Below are 19,524 nucleotides of genomic sequence, written 5' to 3'. Positions count from 1 at the left end.
TTTAAGCTTACGTTTATCCAGCTTTTCCTTGCCTTGTCACGTCACACCCTGATTCATTGTCACGGCCACCCTCACTCCATGTATATACAGGCCCTGAACTACCCCTCGACGTGGTATGCCGGACAGCAGCAGCCACAGCATTAGCAGTGGGAAAGTCGAAAAAAAGAAAAGGAAAAGAAAGCGTCCCTTTAAAACACCCGGTATATTACTGTAGAATAAAAACAACCGCGAAACACTTGGAAAGTGCTGCTCCCGTTGTTCACGTTTTCTTTTTGCGCCTGTGCATACGCCTGTAGGCGCGACATAACGGGGATAGCGCGGGGAAGCTCGCGCGTTAGTTTTTTCGATCCGCGCAGTTGCGCCCGTCGCGGCTAGGGGGCGAAAAGTCGCGCTAGTCGCGATGCGCGGTTCCCGCCGGCTGGCGAGTGCTGGCTGCGAGCGTCTGCTTCCAACGCTGCGGCGCAAACGCGCCTCGCGGAAGGCCACGGAGCAGCACTTGTCAGCGCCCCGTGCCTGTGCAACGGCTGCTAGAGAGAATCGTCGCCGCCGCAGCAACAACCGCGCAGCATGAACCGCCCTCTTCGTTCCTGCTGGGCCCCCGAGCCCGAGACGCCGATGTGCCTGCACGCGGCAGCCGCCGGAGCAGACGACACCTGCTGACCTTGCTTTTACCAACGCTTTCTTCTTGTAAGGTTGGCGCCGCCGAGACGGCTACGCTGCGCGTAGTTTAAAGCGGCTAGCGTAGTAGCGAGCGCGCCAAGAATCAAAAACGCGACTGCCTCACGAGTGCCGCTGTTAAACGACGAGCGTGTGTCGGAGCGCCGGCGGCGTCCGCTGTCCATCGCTGCCGTCTGCGCTGCTGGATTGTTTCTTTTTTGCTTGATTCCTCGGTCAACTTGTGAGTGCCCGTCGTATCCCCGATAACGAAGGAGCTCGCCAAGCAGCGACATTAGCTTCGCTCGGGCGTACATACGGATACGGCGACGTAACTGCCAGTCGCGGCGACGCAGAAGCAGAGGGGACGTGCTGGAACGCAAAACAAGCCCAGTGTCTTCGCAGTGCGAGGCACCGTCGCTTAAAGGATTTCGATGGCTCCGTTCACCACTTCGATCAAGGTTTCTGAAGGCTCATTGGCACGTCACAGCTTAGCAGAAAGCCAGCGTGGCCTGTCCTTAAGCCTGAGAGTGCAGCTGAGGGTCTCCGCTGTGACGGCGTCCAAATTCTGCCACTCGTCCGAACCGCTGGCCGGCTAGGAGTGAGCCACGGCTTCGTGCAGCTGTCAACCATCACGAGGATCTGAATTTTGTTCGTGCGTAAGTGAATGTGTATGTGCTAGCGCCAGCGAACAAACAAGTGCCGTTTCTGTAAGCTTACGTCAGTGACCGCTGCGTGATCTTGATGTTCAGTCGGCGCAACGAGACACCAGCACGGTGACCTTGAAGAGAAAAAATAATTGTAGTAGTCTTGGGTCGCATCGTAGCCAGTTTATCGTTTGGTGATAAGGTACTGAAGCTCAAAACTTCGTAAAATCAGTTCGCTCACAGGTACGGCCATTTGGCAGAGTTTCGACCTCGTTGCATCGCCGCCGGACTTCTGGAGGCCACCTTCGGATGAAGACCGCGACGCTCCGTGGGAACGGCGATTGCCGCGGCGATTCGCCTATCGAATTGCCCCTTTCTTCATCCTGTTCTGCGTGACACTCGAAGAAGCCGTTATCTGGGCGAGCAGGCAAGGCAAGTGGGGACAGCATCACATCATCGCTGCGTTAAAGGATCGGTAGCCAACAGGGGAACGCGCGAGCGCTGTCAACCCACGCCTACGGATCCTCGGCTCTCAGCGTCTCGTGTGCCGTCGCTTGGCGCCTGTGCTTCTCGACGTTAGTGCTTTCCTTTTTGTTTCTTTCTTCTTTTTTTCGTGCGTTGGAGCAGCTAGAGCGGAGCATCGGCACGGCAGTGGTGCCGCGCTTTTGTGTGTGCCGGGCGCCGCGCGGCGCCCGGCGCGACGACGTCGTCGCCGCCGGAGTGTCCCGTGTCCGGCAGGATGAGCGTTCGTGAGGTGTGCCACAAGAATGGGATGCACGCAGAGCGCGATTCAGCGCAGGGCCGGAGGCCGCGCGGGCCGCGGCGGCCCCGCAACGCCCGTGCCCTCCTCGGCGGCCGGCGGCGTGCCGCCGACCCGGTCTGCCTCGGACCTCTCGGCGGCCACCAACAACTCGGCGTCCAACAACCGGTGTCGCGCGCCGCCGGGCGCCTCCGAGTCGCAGCACCGCAGCTCGCGGCCCCAGTGCCTCGAGGGCGCCAGACCTTTTTTCCGCCGCGCCACCAACTGGGAGGTCATCACTGACCGGCACGTACCACTGCTCGCGAAACTCGACAGCACTCCCGACGACGGAAGGGTAAGTCCGCCGACGGAGCACGCGTTGGCCGTCGGGCGCGCGTCTGGCTCCTGCGCATCGCCTCGCTGATTAGGTCGTGGAGTTCGAGGGCTCGGCCAGAGGAATATGGCGAGCTTGTGGAAACATTGTCGGCACTCAGTGTTCTTTCGACGGCGCGTTCTTGCCAAAGCGAGCTATGGCGACGCGCGCGGACCTCTCCCCTTTCAAGGTTCTGCATGTGTAACGGTATTACCGAAGGCGCCGATTTTCACCTGCGGTTATACTCTTAGTGCGACAGCGAGGTTAAAAATTAGGCCTCGAGGATAGACCTGCCTGTTAGTAAGCAGTAACACCTCCCAGGTGCTATAAGTGCTGCGAAAGGGCGAATATTGCACCTTCTGCGAGAGCTATACGGTTTATTTAACTGGTTTGAATCGCAGCACTACGTTCCTACCGAGGATGTTGGTTGAAGCGCGCGAGTTTGTTTACATATCAGTCCCATTCGACAGGAATGAATTATGTACATTCGCAATACATCCGGTATATGAGCACGCCGATGACAGTCCGTAAAATAGCAATAGAAGCAATATTCGGTACTATTGCTTGTCCTATTCTCGTTGTATACATATATGGTGCAGGTCATTCTGATCTTTCACCTCTACATAAGCTAACTATATTCACTGGGTGCTTGCTCCCTTAGTCATATTGCGGCGTTTCTGTAACACACGAAGGCGTAATTGTGTCATTGACCCGTTACCGTTGTGTTGCATACCGCGGGTGTAAAACGCAACAACACGCGCTGTCGGCCACATGTGCGACTTGAATCGCGTTTTCTTGCTAGTGCGTTTTACAGCCTGCGTTCCGTCCCCGATTTTGCGGCGTCCGAATGCATGACTGAGAAAATGCGCGCGCGAACGTTTTCCTCCGGTGTGCCAGCGTTGATCGTGTGCCCGATTTGCAAGTGTCCAGTGACCCCTGCAGGCATATCGGAATTCCTATCATCGTCTGCTAGAACAAGGAAGGCCAAAAAGTGAGGAAAGGAGAAAATGAAGGGACGCGTTGCCTTCCACTGTATGAATCACGTATGCGCGCACACAGGTGGCTATACTGACCGACACCTTCCTCCACTTGAGGCCATTAAAAGCGGGAGGTAAAGCGAACGGTGAAACTTGAGAGGAATTTTTGTGCTTGGCCTTGCGGAGTTATGATGCTGGACGGCCGCCAACTCGACATTTCTTAATTGGGTTGCTTTTGTGGTGGCGCATATTCGTGGAAAATGCTTGCAAAGTATGCTTCGCCGATTCGCATAAAATGGCACAACACGGACCAGAAATAGCACCGGGCACCATCTCCAGAGGTTGTCCTTCTTGGTATTCGTTGGCAGGGGTGGGCATTTATTTCAGTATTTTGTTAATATTATTATTTTTTATGTGTGTTGCACTACAGTTGAGTATAATTGTGGAACTTTTGTTCGGTTTGCTTCTGACACATTTTGATTGGAAATTGGTGATTAGTACTGGGCCCATGTTTACGCAACATCTGCTCTTTCAGAATGAGAGCCGATAAGACGTCATGAAGGTAGTGCTGAATTGGAATAATGCGACAGTGGAATTAATATTCATCACTCCAGATTGACCCTTCCTGTCCGTGTATGAGACCGTTCTTTCACGCTGTGTGCGCGATGCATACTGTGTTAACGTGCAGTTAGACGACATGGGGTCATCGCACAGCAAACTAAATTGCCACGAGACTTGTACAGGAGTACGGGGTAGTCAACCGCACCGATTTTTCCGATGGTTACAGGGGCGAACATTATCGACATTAAGGCTTGGTCATTGATGGAATACCAATTGCGTATTTATTTCACTGAACCTTACTTTGCGCTGTACGCCGTTATACGAGGAAGCTACAAACATCACAACGAGTGTGTTCCGTATCGCCGATTCGGTGCGAGAGCGTCACCCTCTGGCCTACCACTCCGTGTTTTTTCCGTTTGACATCTGCATTTGTCGACGATGCGAAGCCACAAGATAGATGCTATCGTTTCTAAGCAACATTGACCAGAGCGACTGAATTGACTGACTGGTACACACATTTTTCGTTTTCTCTGCCTGATGTTCATCACCAGCTGCATCTCCCTCACTCTAAGGGTCTATTCACACCGGTGAATCGGAGAGATCGCGCGGCGAACAAGGTGGTCGCAAAATGACTCAAATGGCCACTTTGGTCGAAAAGAATGCCGTTTGTGGTCCATTCGCTCACTGCTCGATTTTCCAGTTTCGCGACTGCAGTCGCAAAGTCTCCGGATGAATCACATGCGCAGGAACACAACGCTTGTATGTACTGACGCTTATTTTACGTGGCGATGGCGGCACTAACAGACGTGAAAGGCGTCAATTGTTGCGAGGCGTTTCGATATATATATATATATATATATATATATATATCCTTTCCGCACGGCTCTTGCCCACGGGCACATGTCTCAGCAGAACCTAGCCAAATACAGCTTTGATGTAAAAAACGAACACGGAAACTGTTCCAACTCGCTCAAGTCACCGCCCTGTATACGCATTATGATGCTGGCGGAATGCAAAAATGCTCGTGGGCTTTATCAGTTGCACACTACAGAACAACAGGAATGAATGAATTCTGAGATTTTACGTGCCAAAACCACGATCTGATTAGAGCAGGAGGCGAACATTGATCCCTGGTCACCTACTATATGCGACGTCTGTCGTAGTTTTGATGTTCCTTTGGGACATTAAACCCGATGAATCTGTCATATTTCTTTCGAGCTGGCGCGATATTGTCTGCCGTCGTAGAATCATTTTCGCTGCCGAAAATGGAGAAAATTGAGGTGCCGTACGCGTGGCGAATAACGGGCAGGTCGCGCCTAAGCGGCACGCGAGAGCTAAAGAAGGAAAGGCAGAAAGGCTTTAGCCAAGGTCGCACCCGGTTGGCTACCCTACGCGTGGGGATAGGGGGAAAATATAAGAAGGAAGGAGGATATTCAATATGTGCATATCCGAAAATGAATGCTAAGCACTCGTCCAGCCCAGTTGCCTTGAATAAGCGCAGTAACGTTCTGGTGGCCTTGTGCATGCATATATTGGGGTCCTGCCGTGGTTTTAGGATCTTTGCTTCCGAGAACGGTTGGTAGTCTAAAGGGCTATGACTAATTATAGCACGCAGAGCATATCCTTGATAGTCGATCTTCGGACAGCATGACAAAACGCGTTTATTTATTTATTTATTTATTTATTTGAATACGCTCAGGGCCCAGAGGGTGTTCTAGAGGGGTGGCTTATATGGTCATTGTAATAGTAAACAAGCAGGAAAGTCAGGTGCATTATAAATATAAAACTAGTTCGGGATGGCAGTCTTGAAAGACTTATCTTTGCGGTAACAACAAAGAAGGCAAGGTGATTCGGTCTTTCATCATCTTTGGCAAGAACGAATGTAAGAATAGATTAGTGCGACAAAAAGGAAGGGCCATTTTGTTAAGATGGTGCGCGTGCGATGACAAATACGATGGGACTGGAATGAATTCACGCCGAAGTGTTTGGTTGTGGAAGAAAAATCTTTTGAAACAGAGAAAGGCCAGACATACTTCTTTATATTGCCAGGTCTGGAAGGCCAAAGGAAGATTTAATTACGGTGATGCTCGAAGTTCGAGTGTATAATCCACGAGATTAAATCGAGCCGATCGGTTATGTACGGCTTCCAAAACGTCAATTAACGTGTTTTAGGGAGGATTCCATAGCGCTGCAGCATCTGTGGCCGAATTAGTGTTTAGTATAACAGTAGTTCAAAACTTCCGGAGGCCTCGAGAAGTCGATTGGACGCCCGCCGTCTATTGGCGGTGCTTGGTCGCCTTGAAGTGCTCGGAGCTAAGCCACGGTATAGGTGACGACCGCTCAGGGCGCGTGGGCGAGCAACTTCGCATCGAGGTGTGCGCTACGTACACCGTCGCAGTCTTGAACGGCCAGGCTGCGGCACGAGAGCGCGAACAGCGGGTATTTACTCGCTCGATCGGTACAGGCCGTTCAGTTGTTGCTCCGCGCGTGCTCCTCGAGGCTAACAAAATCAGCGTTTGGAGCGGGTAAAAGAAAAGGCTTTGAGTTAGCGATTTTATGTGGATGAAACTGGCGACGTGGAGCTGCTGGAGAGAAGAGTCACTTGCGTATAATGCACATTTTTAAGGTGGTAGTATAACGTTGTCGAGGCCTTTCGGCACTTATACCACATCGTTCTGCCAACTCTTCTTCGCTGAGGACCCATTTTAGCGGCATTTTTGCATGCCACCACGTTTTCCGACCAGCCGCCGCAAGCTTGCAAGGTGAAACAGGCCAATCCCCGACGCCGGCATCACCATCCTCATCCGCTTATCTACTTTCACTGCGCTAGCTTGGCCCCACTGAAAGCGTCTCCACTTCTGTGTGGTCCTCGCCCTTTGTCAGCTAATTAGATAAGACAAACCTGTCAAAGCAGACAATACTATTCGCTTTGAAAACGAACAACCGTGACCTCCTATAAACGAGGAGGTCGTTTGATTGTGCGATTTAGACAACGCTGCGTATCAACGCTCGATGATTGCGTGGGCGGTGGAGTGAATTTCACGTCAGGAGATTGGAATAAAAACAGACTAGAATAGTTTTACGTTATAGGATCCCAGATCAAGGTAGAGAATAAAACAAGAGACTCGTTTTCCTTGTTTTCTCATTTACTAATCTTTGAATGTCTTGCCTTTCCGCGGGGCATTGCACTGTCGAAACATCGATGCTGTGCTCATGGTGCAGATACTCACGCCGGCGTTGGACTTTCGTGCTTAAAATGCAGGTGTCCGGTAGCAAACAAACGTGCCTGGCTCACATCTTGATCCGAACAGAGGACGACAAAGACTGAGCTATGACGCATTATGCGATGCGCAAGTATAGTGCGGGTCCATTTCTTAGTATTGCGATAGCAAATATATGGACACTTCAGGATCATATTCGCCGGCGTCGCCGTGATGTTCCTATAAAATCTTAAGTGCGATAACATCGTCGCCGCGCGCCGCGTGCTGCATGTGAGTGAAAATGTGCGAGGTGAGCCTACGAGGGTGGCTCAATCGCGCGTGCAAGGGAGGAAAACGGTGAAGTAGTGCGCCGTCTTCCATCGCGGGCAACGCACTGGGTGGGGGGGGAGAGGAGGGTTCTACACCGGCGGCGGCTGCGTGTGGCGCGGCCGCGCGGGTCGTATGTCGAAAGCCATCTTCGATAGGAACGTAGTGCGCCTAGTGCTGATAGCTTCGTGTGCGCTGTGTTCTCGCTGCTTTAGTTCACGCTGAAGCGAAAGCAGCACGAAGGTCAATTCGCTCACTGCTGCTGCTGCGCTTCCTCAGTCAAGCGTTATGACAGCGAGTCTGCGCGGCCATCGAGTGAGATGTGTTCCTGTTTACTTGTTAATTTAGTTAGTGAGCGAATGTGTACAAGGTTATACGGTCCATAAAATTACTATCCTTACTTCATATAGCTGTCTACTAATTTGCTATCACAACCGATGCTTCTTCTTCCCGGCGAAACTGCGACTTCTTCTTTTGTCACTTTGCTGATAGCGTATAGCGGGCACATGAAGTCACGAGACGAGGCAAATCACGGCTTCCAGATGGAGAGTTCAGTTAACGTAGCAAGGACCATTGCTTAATACGTGTGCATGTTATGCGATATACCTATACGGGATGATTTCCTTTTTCTGTACCATACACAATTTTTATAAATCGCCTGTGGCAGATAGTGTAACTGTAATTCTAGGGCTGAATTACTCGAAGCGGCGGACATTACTCGCACGAGAAATCGAAACGCATAACTGAGTAATTAGCAGGAAGTCACGAATGAGCTTTTTAGTTAGTTACTCTTCGGCCCGTATTGCAATTTACGAGTCGTAGCCGGTGAGATTGCAACGAATATCCACTGGGGGCAAATACTGAGGATGGCGCCGGTTTCGATATATACGCGCCGTAAAACTTGCGTTAAAAGTGCACTGTTGTTCCGCTTACTTTTTAAAGGAAACATCGTTTTACGCATTGAATCAGAAATTTAAACTGGGACGCCAATGTAGTTTGTCGCCAACTTTGGGAATTAATATCTCGAAACTGGTGCCATCCTCGATATTCACTCCTAAGCGGCTGCCCCTTGCGAACTCACCGGCTATCAATCGTAATTTACGATATGCGCCGTAAAGTAATTAATTAAAAAGAGAGTGAATTTTGGCTAATTGGTCGATTAGAGATTCCGATTTCTTGTCCAAGTATGTCCGCCTCTCTGAGTAATCTAGCTCAATGACTAGAATTGTGCTATCTGCCACAGGTAATTTTTAAAGATTCTGTAAACCTGAAAGAAGTACAAACAAAAGCACGCCCTGTATATGTTCTGTTTTGAACTGCTATAGTTTATCTTTTTGGGCTTTATCCAAGGACTTCTTGAGAGGTACAAGCATCTCTGCAAGGTGCTGTTGACAAAATAATCAAACTTGGCGGATTTTCGCTGTCGTTCTACGTGAAATAAGGCTCGTGACCGCGACTTGCAATGCCTTTTTGAATAAGGCTTCTGTAGATGTTTCAATCAGGTAAATAAATAAATAAATAAATAAATAAATAAATAAATAAATAAATAAATAAATAAAGTAGACAGGAAACCGATGGGGCCCAATTTTTATTAGTCATATCATTAAAAGCCAACCAACAAAAACACCAAGGACAGCAAAGGGGAAAAGTACGTGTACTTATTAATTGAAGTAATGAAATGGTAAACTTATGGAAATGAAAGTCGATGAAAAGACAACTGGCCGCAGGTGACATACGAACCCACGCCTTCGCATTACGCGTGCGATATTCTTACCAATTGAGCTACCGTGGAACCGCTTTCCCATCCACTTTCCGGGTTATCTATGTTTATCTACTGGAACTAGCCCTGGGAGTGTTAGCCAGCGCCACCACTCACAAGCCTTGGCGGCGGATGTGGAACATCCTTTCTGCCGCAAGCGTCACATCTACGTAAACTTTTTGGCTGAAGGCAACTGGTCAATAAACCCGCACAGGCTGCTCAACCCGCACAGGCTGATCAATGCTGCCGGATTCGAGGCCCTCACCATTTAATGAAGGAGAAAAAAAAAAGGAAACCGAGGGACCCGATTTTTATCAGTCATATCATAAGAAGCCAACAAACAAAGATAAAACGGACAGCATAGGCTAAAGTACTTGTACTTATTAATTGAATTAAAGAAATGATAACTTACTGGAAATGACAGCGGATAAAAGTTGTTTTTTCATCCGCTTTCATGTAACTACTAATCCGGCGGCAGCTGCGTATCGCGTGGCCGCGCGGTACCCTGTCTTGAAAGCGATTTACGATGGCGACAGGGCGTACCAAGAGCTGATAGCTTCGTGTGCGATGTGTTCTCGCCGCTTAGTTCGCGTTGAAGCGAGAGGCAGCACGAAGGCCAATTCGCTTGCTGCTGCTGCCGCACTTCCTCATTCCAGTGTTTTGACAGCGAGCTTCCGCGGTCATCGAGTGAGATGTGTTCACATTTGCTTGTGTGCGCGTGACACCATGCTTGTTATTTACTTAGTACGGAAACGTTCACAAGCTTACACAGCCGATAAAACTGCTATCCTTACTTCGTGTAGTTGTCTACTAATTTGCTATCAAAATGAATGTTTCGCCTTTCGGGCGAAAGTATGGCATACTTTTTAAATAATAAAGTTAATTATTATTTTTTAACTTTTAGTAATACTATTTTGGTAGTCGCACCTCCTCATTGTCTTGCCATATGCACCATCCGAATGTCTGGGTCATACACATGCCATTGAATATATCGGCCGCGGCGGCCGCATTTCGATGGGGGCGAAATGCAAAAAACATCCGTGTACTTAGATTAAAGTGCACGTTAAAAAACGCCAGGTAGTCATAGTTAATCCGGAGTCCCTCACTACGGCGCGCCTCATAGTCAGATCGGGGTTGTGGCACGTAAAGCTCCGTAATTTTAATGTGCCCTTGAAAGAAAATTGTTGACTGGTGCCTTCCAGCTCAGCTGGGCAAGAACAATACATTTCCGCAAAGATGCTAGAAAATTTTCTGCAAGGAAAATTAACGTGGAGAACGAGCTTCGACAAACGTGCGGAAGTTTTTTCGACTACATCTGTGATGGTTGAAAAAACGTTGGTTAATTTGGCATGGTATGACCCGTAACATAATTAAAAGTGATGGTACGACATCTTGATTTCCTCACCGACACGTCAATTAAAAAAAAAAAAAGAAGAGTGTAGAGAAATTTCAGCAGCCGAGGAAAACATTTTTGACTAAATAGCTTGTGTGGAATTCTGTCGTCGGGACGGGAAAATGAGCCTGGCGAGACGTGTGAAAGCGGCGCTGCTTTTCTGTTTCCTACGAGGACAGCTTTTATGGCATGGCGTTGCATCGCGCAGAGAAGCAGTACGAAGGACGAGGAAGTGAAGAACTAAGACACTAGGCACACATGAAATGCAGATAATCTGTTTTATGACCGCTTATATAAATAATGAGAATTGTTTTTTTTTTTCGCCGGATTAAACTGATATCAGCGTTGAACGTAACCGATACCGCCCGCAGGGCTTGAAGAGAATAAGCGTTTTCGTGAGAATTGGATCCTGGGTCTTCTCCATGCTAGACAAGCGCATTTACCATGAGATCAGGCCATCCTCCTTTATTATTAATATTTATTATTATTTATTATTATTATTTAAGCAAGGCAGCCGATACTTGGGTAAAAATCATGCAGAATCAACGCATTGTTGGGATCTAAATGACGCGAAGCTTGTTTGAGTATAGGAATAAGTTGTTCATTCGATGAGGAACGTTACGTGCCTACTTACGTAAAGGAACTCCTCATCCGCCTCCGGAAGGCGTTGGGAGGTAGGGGAGGGTTAGGCAAGGAAAGCTTTGCTTAAAAAAAAAGAGGGCTCTAATTTACATAAGCGCCTGTGACATTGGACTACGCCACCCATTAACTCGTGATACCAGCACTGGATATTTGTATGCCGTTATAATGCAACTGACGCCAGGAACTGATTAACTAGTAGCTCGTCAAATCTAACTCTGACAACAACAGAGGACCCCTTATAAAGAGAAAGAAAGAAGAAAGAAGGAAGGAAGGAAGGAAGGAAGGAAGGAAGGAAGGAAGGAAGGAAAGAAAGAAAGAAAGAAAGAAAGAAAGAAAGAAAAAGAGACCAGCACTGGATATTTGTATGCCGTTATAATGCAACTGACGCCAGGAACTGATTAACTAGTAGCTCGTCAAATCTAACTCTGACAACAACAGAGGACCCCTTATAAAGAGAAAGAAAGAAAGAAAGAAAGAAGAAGGAAGGAAGGAAGGAAGGAAAGAAAGAAAGAAAGAAAGAAAGAAAGAAAGAAAGAAAGAAAGAAAGAAAGAAAGAAAAAGAGACCAGCACTGGATATTTGTATGCCGTTATAATGCAACTGACGCCAGGAACTGATTAACTAGTAGCTCGTCAAATCTAACTCTGACAACAACAGAGGACCCCTTATAAAGAGAAAGAAAGAAAGAAAGAAAGAAGAAAGAAGGAAGGAAGGAAAGAAGGAAGGAAGGAAGGAAGGAAGGAAGGAAGGAAAGAAAGAAAGAAAGAAAGAAAGAAAGAAAGAAAGAAAGAAAGAAAAAGAGACCAGCACTGGATATTTGTATGCCGTTATAATGCAACTGACGCCAGGAACTGATTAACTAGTAGCTCGTCAAATCTAACTCTGACAACAACAGAGGACCCCCTATAAAGAGAAAGAAAGAAAGACAGAAAGAAGGAAGGAAGGAAGGAAGGAAGGAAGGAAGGAAGGAAGGAAGGAAGGAAAGAAAGAAAGAAAGAAAGAAAGAAAGAAAGAAAGAAAGAAAGAAAGAAAGAAAGAAAGAAAGAAAGAAAGAAAGAAAGAAAGAAAAAAAGACCAGCACTGGATATTTGTATGCCGTTATAATGCAACTGACACCAGGAACTGATTAACTAGAAGCTCGTCAAATCTAACTCTGACAACAACAGAGGACCCCTTATAAAGAGAAAGAAAAAAAGAAAGAAAGAAAGAAGAGAGAAGGAAGGAAGGAAAGAAAGAAAGAAAGAAGGAAGGAAGGAAGGAAGGAAGGAAGGAAGGAAGGAAAGAAAGAAAGAAAGAAAGAAAGAAAGAAAGAAAGAAAGAAAGAAAGAAAGAAAGAAAGAAAGAAAGAAACCACCTGCCATTTTCAGCTGCCCATGTCAAAAGGTTATTTCTAGGCAATCCAAAAAGAACGTGGCCAATATGCTTCAAGCGGCGCAGAATCCGAACAAATAGAGGAGGAGGGACCACTAGCGAAATGCAGCGTCTCAGCGGCGGCGCCTGTCTTCCTTTTGAATGATACGTTTTCATTGGTACCTTATTGCTACTTCCATTTTTCTTTTATCTCTTTGTTTCCTCTCACCTGCGTCTCTATGGTCGACCTAGCGTAGTGAGTACATGTGCCATAAATTGGGAAAAAAGTAAGCACTTATCGATTTTCTTATATATCATTAAGCAACGCACTCGAAACATTCAAAAATTTTTTCCCCGTTGAATACTTATGCTCAAGGAAAAGCAAATATTTCATCACCTCTTGCGAGTAGTGGGTTATACAAGTTCTCACTTGTGTTTAAAGTATCTCGCACATTTAGTCGTGACAACTTCCACGGTAATGTTCGTTGTTAGGGCACTCGCAAGGCGCCGAGTAAACGCGCAGATTCGCGGTATTTCTCACAGTGCGCAATAGCGAGCAACGATTTGTCGCTGTCTGAGCGGTCCAACGAGGCCATAAACTACAGCACTGCAGCATCTTAAGAGACGACGTCGCGCTCTCCTTGGCTTGTTATCAAGAAAAAAAAAAGTTGCATTTTCGCCCGAAAGGCGAAGCATCGATTGAGATATCAGGTTAGTGCACAGCTAGCTATACGAAGTAAGGATAGTAGTTTTATCGACCTTATAAACTTGTAAACATAGGCATACTACCTAAATGAACGAGCATGGTGTCGGGCGAGCACAGGCAAACGTGAACACATCTCGCTCGATGACCGCGGAAACTCGCTGACAAAACGCTCGAGTAAGGAAGCGCGGCAGCAGCAGCGAGCGGATTGACCTTCGTGCTGCGTCTCGAATTAACGCGAACTAAGCCGCGAAAACAAAGCGTGCGGCGGACTCTGTCCCTGTCGCAGATGGCTTTCAAGATACAGCTTTCTGCGGAAGGCCCCCCGGCCGCCCCCGGGCCGCCCGGAGTAGAACGCGCCCCCCGCTCCCTACCTTCCCCGCGGATCCTTGCGCGGGACGGAAGACGGTACGCTTCCATCCCTGCTTTCCTTGCTTGCGTGCGCGAGATCGAGCCGCGATCGCCGGCTCACCCTAGCACGCTTTTACTCGCACACGCAGCACGCGGCGCGCGGCGACGTTTTTATCGCCCTTGGGCCTTATACGGAACATCACGATGACGGCAGGAACACACCAGGAGTGTCCCTATAATTGTTCTCGCAATAAAACGGTCCAGCTTTTCTTCCTGTACGCATACAACCGCCGAGCAGCCCGCGTGAGGAGTAACCAGTACGACGAGGTCTCGGCCAAGACTTACTCCCGCGGGAAGCCGACTCCCCGACGAGGCACGTTTTCGTGAACGGCGAGTCCTCGCCCCTTTCAAGCAGAATTGGTAGGAAACGCCTATACCGGACGAGTGGTGGGCACGATAGAGGAAGAAGCGCCGGTACGATTAAGTGCAGCTTTAACTCTGTAATGTCCAACGTATCATATACGCCATTTGCTATACGCTGGTTCGAGACCTCAAATTCTGATTTACGCACGGGAAAGTAATCGCACCGCCTGTATGCAGTGCTCATATGCCGGAGAGAAAGTTTCCAGTTGTGGATAGTTCAGCTATAGAATTACTAATTAATGTACTAATTTAGGTATGACTGAAAGAACAATTCTTTTTTGTTTTTGTACTTGTGTAGTTTCCTTGATGTGGGTAAGGGATGTGCATAGGATAAATCTTGCGTGCGCTGCCGCCGGTATAGATACGCCGCGCCGCGATGCAGCGCGTGCTAGCCCTCCACCGGCGCAGATGCGGTGCGTTGTGATGATTTGTGCCTGTTATTGAAGGGCCACCGCGAATTGAATCCGTGCGTGTAAATCAGTGCTTCTTTCCGGGTGCGCTAATGGAAGAATACGAAGGCGTTCCACAGCGGCGGATAGCGTGCTCCGCGGTTGCTGCGCCGCAGGTGACGACGATACGCTTGCAAGCGAGCAGCGCAAAGAGAACAACGACAAAGCAGTAAACGCAAAACAAAACAAGGAGAGCGGACGACACAAATTAAAAGCGAATCGAATGAGGAAGCGACAAGCTTTTCTTTATTTCTTAGTCTGTTATAGGTGCTCTTGGCGCACGTTCAAGCTTCGCGTAAAGCACGCGCTTGCGCGTGATTGAACGTGTAGATAAAAGACGGAGATGGTTGGCGCGGGAGAAAAGAAAAAGAGGTGTGTAGACGCTTGCAGCGATTGAAAGAGCGCGGACGTTGAAACGGGAGTCTTAACAAGCGTAGCTGCTACGCACGCGAGGACTGCGTAGCGAGCCTGTATGTTGGTACAAGATCGAAGGGGTTCTCGTTCTCTGAGCGCCGATCTAAATCGGCGAGTCGGTCCACAAGAAACCAATTGTTTTAGTATCTCAGAGCGAATCGTACATTTTACAGGCTTTGTAGCGCTTTCTCTGTTCCTTTCATTTTCAATGCGAGTATCTCGCTGTGCATCGGCGACCACGGACGCTGGTTCCGAGTTGAACATTCATCGCATCGTAGCTCTAGTTCGGGCTAAAGGTTTTACACTGGTGCTAGATTGTCGTTCACTCTATTTGCTTGTGCCCACGCACGTCAGCAGAGCCGCGGTTCCCGATTGTCTGCTTGTTGCAATAAGGTCAATATGCATGTGACGTCGTCATATATGCGCATATGCATGTACGCCGGCCAGCGACGCGGCCGTGCGCGGTAATAAATACTAGTAAATGGAAAGGTACAAGGCAAAAGCAAGTATGGGAACAAGGCAATTTAGTGTGAATTCTGTATTGAGTCGCTGCTGTAAACTTCATGTTAAACGTCTTTAGGGTTTAGACATCAGGCATATAAGCCGTGTATTTGCATAAGTCAATCTGCAAAAATCGTGACGTGTATTCTCTACCGAGTGACTGCTCCTAACTTGATATTAAAGGTCATTAGCTGTTGAGTTTATGATAACACCCGGATGCATCGTCAAAAATATCAAGCTGTAATAGGAAATTCAAGAACCATTTTTGTACGGGCATTATCCTAGTGCAGCTACGTTGTCTAGGGGAGGGGGGAGAGGGCGAGCGGGTGGTGTATCTCGCTGTTTTGATGAGCCGACCCCAGCCGGTGATAGCGCAGCTATTTCGCGGTTTTTGTGGGCCGATCCCGTTGATAGTGCAGTGTAAAATTATGTGCCACCGGGACTGTGTATAAGCAGTGGGGCCACTGGGTTCCAATATGCTTTCTACCTTATGTCTTGCCATTACAGACATTCTGCCTTATGACAAACACTGCAGCCCATAATCTCCATATAACCGTTCGCTGCACGACCGTTACATTATTCGCATTATTCGTTCCATACAAATCATAAATGCTTCGCATTGCGTAGACATGAGCTACAGTTTACTCTGCCAATTTTTTTCTTCTTTGAATTTGTAATAATTATATCATTCCGCTTAGTTTAGCGGCTGCAGTAGACCATGATCTTTTCAGTGGCGCCAGAAGTGGGAAGCAGAAAGGAGAGAGGGCGAGGGAGATTGATCGCAATCTCCCTTTAAGCCTTCAAGTCTAACCTTCCGTGTCGTTGCCAGTGTAGGTATTCTCCCCTCATTGACGAACAACTAAAGGCAGGCTTGAGCAAGTTCTCCCAAGCCCTGTTACAAGATACATTGGAGTTTCATATCATGATAAGCCAACAAACAAAGACACCGAGGCCAACATAGGGGAAATTACTTGTACTTACTAACTGAATTAAAGAAATTACAACTTATTCGCAATGAAAGTGCATGAAAAAATAACTTGCCGCAGGTGGGGAACAATCCCACCTCTTCGCATTACGCGGTTAACCCCCTTTCTTTTCGTTCATTGATGTTTCATGCAGTTTGTCCCTGTGTGCGGAAGGAATGCACTGTGAAAAAGCAACACTTGAACAAAATGCATTTCTCCACAAGTTCGGGGAAGGAGATCTACATATATCTGATAAGCTTTTAAGATTTCTGCCAAGTGGTCTATATCCTCGTACCCTGACCGACTTCAACAGCAGTTCTAATATTGCTCCAGAAAAATCTCAGTTAGCAGCTCATAACGAATTAATTCGTGATTATGATGCGAAAACAAAATAAAGCAATGGATTGTTATTTCAGTTATACCGGAGTTAATACATTATTTATTAATATGTGTTCTGTTGAATTAGCTACGACTGAAAACTATCTAGCGTGTTAACAATGCGACTACATAAAGACTTGGTTTCCCGTGCCTCAATAGGAATTTTGAGGTCTCGAACTGCAGCGTAGCAAATAGCCTCCGCCGCTAACAATAAGCTGCAAAAAAAAAAAAGTGTCGTAAGGGGACAGCGCTTAAGAATGATCGCCAGTGGGTACGTTTCTAAACTATTATTATTTCCATATTATTCACTCATATGGCAAGATGCATTTTAATTTGCCTGAATATAGTTACGTAAATGAGTGCCGGAAAACGTATCTACGTTGGTTGGCTGATGACTTCCCGAGGTACAAGTAGCCAAATGACATCAAATAGGAATGAAAATCATTGTGCAATGTATCGCTTCAGCGGTACTTCATAAAAATGTGCTCTTTAAGTTGCATTTTATCTCTTTCTCTGACACGCTCCACGTTTCCCAGGGTAACACCGTATTCGTCACATCTACCCGTCGTGTTAAGGTGACAGTTCACAGGCTGCTACGGCACACAACGGGGGCGTTTTCCCTGCACGTGAAAGAAGCGGTCGCCTGCAGAGCGGCACTTCGGAAAGGGCGTAGCGAACCTCGTAGCCATACGGGAAAACCCCATGTGCCTCTTTCATTACAATTTCAATGCGTCACAATGCGAGGTTTAAAATTTTTGACATGATGCACTTAAACTTTGGGCCACAGTGGAGATGAGCGCAATGATTCGACTTTGACTGGAGCGCCAAAATACGCTGAAACGCTGCTGACTGAAGCTACACTATGTACAGCGTACTCTCAGCGCAAATCACCTGTGGCATAAGAAATGTGGTTACACCGGCCTTAATTAGCACGACGCTTTTGTTTGTACACTGGGTATGCGCTCTGATGAGCGTTGGCTTGCATTCACATCTCGCGCCCCCTGCCAGTGTCCAAAGGAAATAAACAAACAAAAGAAAAAGCGTGAGTGGTGAAGACGTATACGTTGAGGCGTAGAAGGCTTTCTGGAGCTACTAGTATGTTCGCATTACAATTAGCGGGCTGCCTCTTTATTTACTTATTCATGAATCTCATTTCTGTACGGCTTCGCCGCACCGCGAATATCCTCGTAGATGCCAGCTGAGGCACCAATAAATCTCGTGAAGCGAATGGGCGGTGAAATTCAGTGCTTCATGCGTGCGCGCAAAAGCGGCTGGCTTGTAGGATCCTCCACATATTCGCGATAGCGTGCTAGCTACTAAACCCTTTTGGAGATGCTGCTGACGGCGTTTGCGGTTTCGAATCGAAGCAAATGGTCGAGTAAATAGTTGTTACCACCTTAAATAGTAAGTACACGTGACGATCGCTTGTTTTGTGCGTGCGTACGGTTCCATGCCGGTGCGTCAAAACGATGATTCTCCACTATCCATTAAGGAATGGCCCTCGCTCTCATAGGGAAGATGGGCTTGGTACTCCGAATGCGAGGGCTTGAACAATTGCTTTTGACCTGACACAATAACACACGCCTTCTGAGCGCGATATTTTTGTTGCTTTCTTAATAATGTCTTAATAAAGATAGCTGAATAATAATTGAATCATACACTGTTTTATTGCGATAGCAATTATATGGACACTCCAGGCTCATTTCCAGGCGCATATGTTTCATATGAAGTCCAAGTGTGATAACATCGCTTCTGGCGTTCGCGCGCCGTATGCTGTTCGCGCGTCCAAGGGAGGAAGGCAGGGTGGAACCGCGCCGTCTTCCATCGTGCGCGAGGCAGCAGTGGTGAGGAGCGGGTTCGTACTCCGCGCGGCTGAGCGCGGCCACGTGGGCCCAATTTTGAAGGCCACCTGCGGCGGGTACAGAGTCTAAGCGCGCCGAGGGCTTGTGGCTTCGCGTGCGCGCTGTTCTCGCCGCTTATAGTTCGCATTGAAGCGAGAGGCAGCACGAAGGGCAATTCGCTCAGTGCTGCTGCCGCTCTTACTCACGCCACTGTTTTGACAGCGGGTGTCCTCGGTCATCGAGTGAGATGTGTTCATGTTCCCCTGTGCGCGCGTGGCACCATGCTTGTTTATTTGGCTAGTATGCATATGTTTACAAGTTTCTGCGGCCATTATAAAGCTACCGTCCTCACTTCGTATAGCTGTCTAATAATTTGCTATCGCAATCAATGTTTCGTCTTTCCTGCGGAAGTGTGGCGTTTTTATTTAACTGAGCTGTCGTTGTTTGGAGTGATTAATGCTTCGACCGGCTTGCTTGCCTGGCCCTTTTTTAGTCCTCGGCTGTTCTTGTCGCACTCTCAGAAAAAGAAAGGGAGTGGGTGGGGGCGGGGAGGGGACATTCAAACGACAGACAAAAGATGTGGGCTGTAGCGCAGTTCGCCCATTTATTAAGGATTGTTTCGCTATTTTGTTCTCACCTTTGGAGGCCATAAATGCAAGTGAATGACATCGAAAACATATCGGCCTCCCTTAATAACGCGACTGAAAGCAGTCGCATCGAAAAGAACGAGCGTAGCACCGGCACACCGAGTACCGCTCGCGTGACAGTTTCTTGCCACGCATGTCGCGTATTTCCTGCGACGCGCGTTGGGCTCGCTGCCGTCTGCAGAGCTTCCACACTGGAGCGTTTGTCGCACTGACTGAAATGCAGGCGTATAC

General features: G+C 48.0%; 1 protein-coding gene across 2 annotated transcripts in view; it reads left to right on the top strand.

Moving 5' to 3' along the window:
* The first annotated feature begins 378 nt into the window (after positions 1 to 378).
* LOC126542828 (high affinity cAMP-specific and IBMX-insensitive 3',5'-cyclic phosphodiesterase 8B-like) overlaps positions 379 to 19,524 on the top strand; it is a 386,400-nt gene continuing 367,254 nt past the window's right edge. The window contains exon 1 of one of the 2 annotated variants that reach the window (XM_050189936.3): positions 379 to 2,395. In XM_050189936.3, coding sequence (XP_050045893.1) covers positions 2,069 to 2,395 — 327 coding nt within the window. In that variant the 5' untranslated portion in view covers positions 379 to 2,068. The remainder of the gene's footprint in view (positions 2,396 to 19,524) is intronic. The other variant, XM_050189939.3, reaches the window with a different exon arrangement.

The sequence above is a fragment of the Dermacentor andersoni genome, chromosome 2 (genome assembly GCF_023375885.2).
Source record: "Dermacentor andersoni chromosome 2, qqDerAnde1_hic_scaffold, whole genome shotgun sequence".
Classification (NCBI taxonomy): domain Eukaryota; kingdom Metazoa; phylum Arthropoda; class Arachnida; order Ixodida; family Ixodidae; genus Dermacentor; species Dermacentor andersoni.
Note: the sequence above shows the minus strand (reverse complement) of the source record. Positions and strands in the feature narration are given on the sequence as shown.